Here is an 8,839-nt window from a genome sequence, read left to right as displayed (position 1 = left end):
ATTAAAAATAAAGGAATAAAAAGGTTGGGGAAAAGATGCAAAACAAAATCCAGGAAGGAGCCCCAGAGGAGGGCAAGAGCTTGCTGGGTCTGAAAGTTCATCTTTTGACACCACAGAGATCCCCTGTGAAGGGGCTGCCCTGGGGGTGTCTCAGCCTCTGTCATCACAGGTCCTGCTGGACAAGGTTCTATTGGGACAAGGACAAGAGAGCAGAGAGGATGACACAGCCAAGGAGTGACACATGACACTCCATCAGCCCGTGATGGACTGAGCACTGAGAGGCCACGAGCCCAGTCCACACTCGGCTCCTCACAGGCTCCTCCTGTCTCCACCTGCAGCAGACTCAGGACAGCAAACACAAGGGTTCTGGAAGGTTCTCAGGTCTTCCATTTATTCCCACTCTCAATTGTAGGAAACTTCTCCTTTAATTAATGCATCCACCTCTCATTGCAAGAATTTGAGAAAAGAAATTTATTTTCAATTCTTATTTTCAGTACGGAAGTAGCTCAGTGCACCGGAACGATGAGCCAGGGATGGAGACGTCCCAGCCCTGCCTCCCTGGAACAGGAAAGATGACTGGGCACAGGACATGGACCAGTGTGGGGGAGGGTACAGAACAAGGGGAGGTTGGATCGGCCTCCCCCCCCACACACGATGCTGACAGGGTTGCAGAGTCATCAGGTGCCTTTGCACACAGAGAAGTCAGAGGCTCCTGACGCCACACAGGGGAGGCGGGAACAAGTCCTGCATCACTCAGTCCCACACAGGCAGCTGTCTCACGCTGCAGAAAGCAATAATCAGGAACAAATTCAGGTGAGTCATAAGTGGTCACACTAGAAACAGAATGCCATAGTCAAAATGTCCTAATGACAGAATCCACACAGCCCAGCTCTGTACCCAGTGCCCCATTCCCTGCCTTCAGGCCCCCAGGCTCTCACCTTTACAAGCCGTGAGAGACACATCCGAGCCCTGGGCACTGTCGCTACCTGGGGTAGAACAGAACAGGACCTGGTCAGAGCCCACAGGAGAGGTGGCTACAGGAGGATTATAGGGTAGGGAGCTCCCCCTTGGGCTCCTGTCTACACTGTCCCAAAGGTCTCAGGGAATACGCCCCCATACTTACAGGCAGCCTGAGCATAGCTCCCTCCTTTTCCACCTGTAGGAAGAAAATGTCCTGTGAGAGGCCAGAGAGGAGGCAGGACCATGAGGTCCTAGAAGATCCCCCTAGTTTTTGACCCCACAGAAGGTTCCAGAACTGAGACTAATGATGTAGGGCAAGATTAAGAATCACGAGGGAAGGAGGAACTGGACAACTGCCCTCCTGGAGGTCTGTGTTCAGCAGGCACCTGTCCCTGTGACCTGTGACTACTGGGGATTCAGGTCGCTATTCCCACAATCATCAAGGTGATGGATTTGTCCTACACATTCCATGTCCTTTCCAATAGAGCAAGTGTGAGCAAACAGGGCCCTGAGTGAGGCAGGGCACACTTCTGCCAGGGTGTGAAACCCCCAGTGGGAAAAGAAAGCTCCACACCCTCCCCCCATCCTTCCCTACCTGAACTCTTCTTCCTCCACATCACAGCGGCGACCACAGCTACAATGAGCACAGCTCCAAGGACAACCAGGCCAGCAACGATGCCCACCATAGGGATGCTGGGCTGGGAAGGCGGCTCTGGGAAAGGACGGGAAGGTGATCGGCCTAAGCCAGGCTCAGCCCTGACCCTGCTCAAGGGCTCCAGAAGGGCCCTGCTTTCCCTGAGAAGAGACGGGACCCCCAGCCCCTCCTTACCCCATCTCAGGGTGAGGGGCTCCGGCAGACCCTCGTGCTGCACATGGCACGTGTATCTCTGCTCCTCTCCTGGAGGCACCACCACAGCTGCCCATTTCTGGAAGGTTCCATCCCCTGCCGGCCTGGTCTCCACAAACTCCATATCCTGGGTCAGGTCCTGCCCATCCCGCTGCCAGGTGAGTGTGATCTCCGCAGGGTAGAAGCCCAGGGCCCAGCACCTCAGGGTGGCCTCACGCTCAGAGCTGGGGTGGTGGGTCACGTGTGTCCTTGGGGGTTCTGAGGGAAGAGTCCAAAAATTGGGGCACTTTGCATCCCTCAGGGGACACTCCAGCAGTGCTCATGTGACACCCAGAGAATGGGCAGGACAAACAGGGTGGGGGAAGGGAGTGGGAAATCCAGACACAGCCTGGACCCAGGGGTCTGGGATAATCTCCTACTCCTTGGAAAGTTCTAGTCTCTGAGGGGGAGAACAGGGACTTTATGACCTGGCCTGAGTGGAGGTCAGCAGCTCAGAAGGGTGGGAATCCGACCCCAAACACAGAGTGTGAGGCAGAGAACACGGCCTTAGAGGAAAAGTCACGGCGCCCGCGGCTAGGGCAGGGTCAGAGGGGACCCCTGATCGGTATTCCAGGGACTGTGTTCCCCTCCATTCCCTGGGGGACTGGTCCCTAATTGTCCCAGAGGGAAGGGCGCGTCCTCAGAGTCACTCCCTGGTGCAGGATCTGACACCAGGAGGCGTCTTCCTGCTCTGACCAGAGGGAGGGCTGTCGCCTGGGTCCCGTTTTCCTCCCATCCTTGTGGAGCAGAGCGGGGACATCCACAGGAGATGCGGGAGGCGACCCGGCCCCGCGTACCCGCGCGCAGCAGCGTGTCCTTCCCGTGCTCCAGGTATCTGCGGAGCCAGTCCACGCACAGTCCCTCCAGATAGGCTCTGCTGTGCTCCGCCCAACCGGCCGCCTCCCACTTGCGCTTGGAGATCTGAGCCGCCGTGTCCGCCGCGGTCCAGGAGCGCAGGTCCTCGTTCAGGGCGAGGTAGTCGGCGCCGTCGTAGGCGTACTGTTCATACCCGCGGAGGAGGCGACCGTCCGGCCCCACGTGGCAGCCGTACATGGTCTGGATGGTGTGAGAGCCTGGCCCCGCCCCCGCCGTCAGCCACGCCCACTCAGCCCCGCCCCCACCCGCGGGGATTTTGGCCTAAACCGAAAATGAAACCGGGTGAAAGTCCCGGGGCTCGTCAGGGGTCGAAGTTCTGGGTAAGTCCCGCAGCCTCGGGGTGACTCTCTGACGCGGGGACTCGGGGCGACTCGGGGTACTCTGTGGGGACAGGGAGGGGTCGTGACCTGTGACTCGAGGCGCGGTCACTCACCGGCGTCGCTCTGGTTGTAGTAGCCGCGTAGGTTTCGCAGGCTCACTCGGTCATTCTGCGCGTGGCCCTTGGCTTTCCGAGTCTGCTCGTCCCAATACTCCGGCCCCTCCCGCTCCGCCCACGGCGCCCGCGGCTCCATCCTCGGACTCGCCGCGTCGCTGTCGAACCGCACGAACTGCGTGCCGTCCACGTAGCCGACGATGATGAAGCGGGAATCCCCGCGGCCGGGCCGGGACACGGAGGTGAAGAAATACCTCAGGGAGTGGGAGCCTGGGGGCGGGGAGCGGCTGAGACCCCGACCCGCCTCCCGCGCCGCGCCCGCTCCTGCGCCCCCGCCCGGCCCGGCGGCGCCCTCGCTCCGCCCGCACACGCCGCCCCTCCGACCCGCACTCACCCGCCCGGGTCTCCGTCAGGGCCAGGGCCCCCCACAGCAGCAGGAGCAGGGCTCGGGGCGCCGGGACCGCCATCCTCGCGGTCTGGGCAGACTCTGAGTCCGGGCGGGTCCGTGGGGACTTTATAACCGAGCACCGCGGCGACGCTGATTGGCGACTCTGGAAACCAGGCACCCAATGGGAGTGAGAACTGGTGTTGCGTCAGCAGTATCCAGGAAGAAGGACCTGACACGGGTTGGGACAGGCAGAAGTGAAACTCAGGGAGATGGGGAATCCCCAGGGCTGAGCTTCCCTGCCCTGGACAGCGACCTCGGGACTGACAGCCTGAGAGCCACGCCCGGGGCCGGGCGACATTGCCCTGACCCCTCTCCTTCTATAACGAGCAATGTTTATCACTGTCTCCCTGAGTCCCAGCACAGGAACTGGATGAGAAAACCAAGGAGAGACCCTCCCAAGCAGGGCCCACCCCTGCCCCTTCACTCCCCCCACCCCATCCTCTCCCTGAGCTGGACTCCCTGCCTCCTACTCCTTTCCTCTCCCCGTGGACTCTTCTAGAAGAAAACTCACCCTGGGGAACTGGATGCCACAGTGAGGTCGCCCTGGGCCTGGAGGTGTAGAGACGGGGTTTTCTCTTTAAACCTGGAGACATTAGGCCCTGCGAGGGGCTCATGCTTGTAATCCTAGCACTCTGGGAGGCGGAGGTGGGCTGATTGCTCAAGGTCAGGAGTTCAAATCCAGCCTGAGCGAGACCCTGTCTCTACTATAAAAATAGAAATAAATTAATTGGCCAACTAATATATATACATATAAAAATTAGCCAGGCTGGTGGCGCGTGCCTGTAGTCCCAGCTACTCAGGAGGCTGAGGCAGGAGGATCGCTTGAGCCCAGGAGTTGGAGGTTGCTGTGAGCTAGGCCAACACCATAGCACTCACCCTACCTAGCCTGGGCAACAAAGCGAGACTCTGTCTCAAAAAAAAAAAAAAACAAACCTGGAGACCGTTGTGTCTAAATGCACCACAGAGAGACTCTCATAGAGACCAGTTTCCTTTGTGTTTATTGACTAGGGTGGGCAGCACAATCTTGGTAACCCCTAAATGATCAGGAATCTAAGGTGTAAAAGAGGTGAGTTGGGCCCCTCGATATAAATCTGTCTAAACGAGTTACAGTTAGACTCACAAAGCTCCCAAATGTTGCTTTCCCAGACGGTGTGTCTTGGACTCCTGAGTTGTTGTATTTTAAAATTGTCTTCGGGCGGCGGCGGCGGCGGCGGCGGCGGGTGTGTGTGACCGGCCCCGGCCCCCTCCTCCAAAAAAAAAAAAAAAATAAAATAAAATAAAATTGTCTTCGTTGTACAGCCCTGAGTCTGTGTGTGTGAGTCCAGGACATCGCCTCATCCAAGAAGGACAATCTGTTCCTGTCTGTTTCAACCAGGAGTTGTAGCACTTTGATCACTTCCAAGCGGCATGTGCTCAGTAGGATTGCGCCTCACCCGTGCTCACACCTATCCTGTTTTTATGAATTCTTCACATCTAAGCTGTGTGCATATTTTGGGGGTACAGTTGGTGTTATTTAACCTGATGACTATTATAAGGCAATTAGCATTAGGCAGCTCCACAAATGTTTGGTTTTTTTTTTTTTTTTTTTTGAGACGGAGTCTCACTTTGTTGCCCAGGCTAGAGTGAGTGCCATGGTGTCAGCCTAGCTCACAGCAACCTCAAACTCCTGGGCTCAAGCAATCCTGCTGCCTCAGTCTCCCGAGTAGCTGGGACTACAGGCATTCTCCACTATGCCCGGCTAATTTTTTGTATATATATTAGTTGGCCAATTAATTTCTTTCTATTTATAGTAGAGACAGGGTCTCGCTCTTGCTCAGGTTGGATTCGAACTCCTGAGCTGAAACGATCCACCTGCCTCGGCCTCTCAGAGAGCTAGGATTACAGGCGTGAGCCACCGCGCCCGGCCCACAAATGTATTAATTACCAAATACAGGCTGCTGGAACAGCAAGAGGGAATCATGGAGCTACCCATGGGGGGTAAGTACCGCCTCGGAATGAAGATCTGAGCGGGTGCTTTGGAGACACCTGCCTGGGTGCCACCATCACCTCTGGTGAAGAAGCTGTTATCAAGCTCCAGTGTGAAAACAAGGAACTTTCAGATGCACATCCAGAGCAACTTCTACATTTCTTTAAATTAAAAATAAAGAAAAATTATCAAACACGGAGAACACGCAGCTGGGCTCTGTAGATATTAAATGTGTAAAACACTGTGTTTGAATCTGAGAATTTGGCTGCTTTAGAACTCATAAATTCATTCCAGTGGAAAAAATGTTATGTGCTTATCAGGCATGGTGTGGCCGTGTTCTCTGTTCAGGGTTTCACAAAGCTGTGTCCTCATCTTGAGGTTGGGTCCTCCCCCAAGCTTATATGGAGCCTGTGGGCAGAATTCCATTTTGGCAGTTGTAGGACTGAGGTCCTTGTTTCATTGCTGGCTATCACGTAAGGGGGGCTGCTCCCAATTCCCAGTGCCCCCAGCACTCCCTGCCACACAGCTTCTCCACTTTCCAAGCCCACAGTGAAGAAATTTTGTCTCACTGAGTCCCTCTCACACTGTTTATCTCATGCTCAGGAAGAACCTAGTTCTTTTAAGGGCTCACCTGGATTAGGACAGTCCAATCCAGGATAATCCTTTGTCTTAGAGTCAACTAATTTCGGACCTCAGTTATATCTGCAAGTCCCTTTGCAGCAGCACCTACATTAGTGGTGACTGAGTAACTGGGGGAAGGTGAGTAAGCAGGGGGTGGTTATTGGGGGACATCAAAGAATCAGCCCAGCATGACCTGGATCTTCCTTTTGTGTTCAGTTGGGTCACAGATGGAAATAAAAGTTCAAGTCAATGGATACTTGTGAGTGGTAATAAAGTACACCCTATTTAGCCATGGAAATTCTTCCTACATCCTAAGACCAAATGATATGTTTAATATCTTACAATTCATATAGAGCAAATGAAAATTAAAGTGCTATAATTCATTCTCTCTTTGCAAATTCCATTAGCTATCTACTGCTGTGTATGAAATTACCTAAAACATAGCAGCTCAAAACAACAAATATCTATTATTTCCCACAGTTTCTGGTGGTCAGAATCCAGGAGAGGTTTCGCTGAGTGCTCCTGGCTCAGGGCCTCTCACAGGGTAGCTGTGCAGTTGTAAGCCAGGCAGTGTCATCTGAGGACTAGACTGGAGCTGGGGATTGCATGAAACGTGGCTCACTCACGTGGCTGCTGGAAGAGGCCTCAGCTGCTTGTTGGCTGGTCCCAGGAGCCCTCAGTTTCTAGAACTTGGAGCTTTGCACAGGGCTGCTTGTGACAAAGCAACTGGCTTCCCCAGAGCTCGTGATCCCAGAGGGGGAGAAACAAGGTGGAAGCCACAGTGAGTTTTATGTCCTACACCAGAGTCACAAACTGTTACATCAGCGTGGCTCTGTCAGTTAGAAGTGAACCATTAAGTCCAGGCCACACTCACAGGGAGGGCATTAAGCTGCACCTCGGGAAGGGAGGAGTATCACTGACTTTGCATACATGCCAAAAGCAAAATGAAAGTGATTGTTTCAGGATTTTGTAAATCAAATGCTTCTTTCCTCTGATTATTTTTTTTAATACTTTAAACTTCTCTTTTCCAAGTAGTGATTAAAATTTTGAGACATCACAGAACATTGGGTGCTGCATAAGAAGTTTGGGACAGAGGAGGGATATACATTAATATCTCTGAGATTTTCATGCAAATGCCTTTAATAATAATGTTCTCTTCAATAAGTTGATACAAAGTTGAGAACATAGTGTAGCTGGATCCAAGAGTTCCAAGACTTCAGTGCCATAACATTAATGCCTTTAAATGAACACTATCTTTGTTTTCTTCCAAAGAGGATTCAGAGCTGGGCACAGTGGTTCACACTTATAATTCCAGCAACTCAGGAGGCTGTAGCTGGAGGATCCCCTGAGGCCTGGAGTTTCATACCAGCCTGGACAACACAGGGATTCCATGTGTATAAAATGAAAAAAAAAAAAAAAAAAAAAAACATTGGGAGAGAGAGAAGACGGAGGGAGGGAGGGAGGAAGGGAGGAAGGAAGGGAAAAAATTTTCAAAATTAGTCTCTTAAGAATTCTTGAGAAGTTATTTACTCAAGCATCATCTTCACAAATATTTGCCTAATTGAATTCCCTTTTTCTTAGAAAAATGTGAGTCTCAAACTTCGGTCCACACACCAACCTTTAACATGGTGACAGTTTCGGTTTGATACAGGAGGAAGAAATGGTTAACTCCAGTCTAGGCACTAGGTTTCCTGAAAACTAGCTATTCGAGATAGGCAAGGTCCCTGTCACTCTGAGGTCGTGAGAGCCTCCTGTGAGCTGGTGGTGTCTGGGGCCAGCTTTCTGCACAGGCCAACCCGCCTCTGCCCTTTTGCTGAGCCTGCTCTTGACTCCATGTCTGGTCCCCAAGGAGAAGCCCCCACCGGTGAGCTGAGAACCCTTCGAGCTACGGGCACCATGGCCACGCCAGCCCCACTGGGGAGCCTGGAAGAAGAGGTGACCTGCTCCATCTGCCTGGATCACCTGGGGGACTCTGTGACCATTGACTGTGGCCACGTCTTCTGCCACAGCTGCGCCGCGACGTCCGCCCCGCCTGGGGGGGGGTGGCGCCCCGCGTGTCCGCTCTGCAAGAAGCCCTTCAATAAGGAGGGCGTCCGCCCTGTGAGGCAGCTGGCCAGCCTGGCGGAGAACATCTAGCAAGCAGCTGAAGGCGCAGGAGGGCTGGCGGCCTGGAACGCGGGCCCGGGAGCATCAGGGCGGGAAGAAGCTGTGCGCGGCACCGGGAGAAGCTGCACTCCTACTGCGAGGACGACGGGAGGCTGCTGTGCGTGATGTGCCGGGAGTCCCGGGAGCACCGGCCCCACACGGCCGGCCTTGCTGGTGGAGAAGTCCGCTCAGCCCCGCCAGGTGAGCCCGCCCTGCCGGGTGTCCAGCCGCCTTCCCGGGACGCTGCGCCCGCAGCCCCCAAAACCTGGGCCGGAGCATCCACCTGTCCCCGCAGCTTCCCTGTGCACAGGAAAAAATCCTGAACCACCTGAAGGCCCTAAGGAGGGACAGAGAGAAAATTCAGGGCTTCCAGGCCAAGGGAGAAGCTGACGTCCTGGCGGCACCGGTGAGCTCGGCTGCGGGAAGGCCGAGGTGGCTGGTGGCGTGGAGCAGGCAGAGCGCGGGGGTGAGCAGGCGGCTGCTGCGAGTGTCCCCAGGGGCACT

At 54.5% G+C, this 8,839-nt stretch overlaps 1 protein-coding gene across 2 annotated transcripts; it reads right to left on the bottom strand.

Moving 5' to 3' along the window:
- Positions 1 to 364: 364 nt before the first annotated feature.
- On the bottom strand, positions 365 to 3,696 carry LOC142862629 (HLA class I histocompatibility antigen, B alpha chain-like). Of its 2 annotated transcripts, none has more exons than XM_075995887.1 (8): positions 3,550 to 3,696; positions 3,156 to 3,425; positions 2,644 to 2,919; positions 1,790 to 2,065; positions 1,556 to 1,672; positions 1,120 to 1,156; positions 939 to 982; positions 365 to 781 (listed from the first exon to the last, which is right to left on the bottom strand). In XM_075995887.1, the coding sequence occupies exons 1-8, from the start codon at positions 3,620 to 3,622 to the stop codon at positions 777 to 779; spliced, it is 1,098 nt and encodes a 365-aa protein (XP_075852002.1). In that variant the 5' UTR covers positions 3,623 to 3,696; the 3' UTR covers positions 365 to 776. The 2 variants fall into 2 exon arrangements, with proteins under 2 accessions (XP_075852002.1, XP_075852003.1); XM_075995888.1 differs by having other exon boundaries at positions 939 to 986; positions 1,124 to 1,156.
- Between the last annotated feature and the right edge of the window lie 5,143 nt (positions 3,697 to 8,839).

Source organism: Microcebus murinus, chromosome 20, assembly GCF_040939455.1.
Source record: "Microcebus murinus isolate Inina chromosome 20, M.murinus_Inina_mat1.0, whole genome shotgun sequence".
NCBI lineage: Eukaryota > Metazoa > Chordata > Mammalia > Primates > Cheirogaleidae > Microcebus > Microcebus murinus.
The sequence above is the reverse complement of the archived record's forward strand: the minus strand, read 5'-3'. Positions and strand labels throughout refer to the sequence as shown.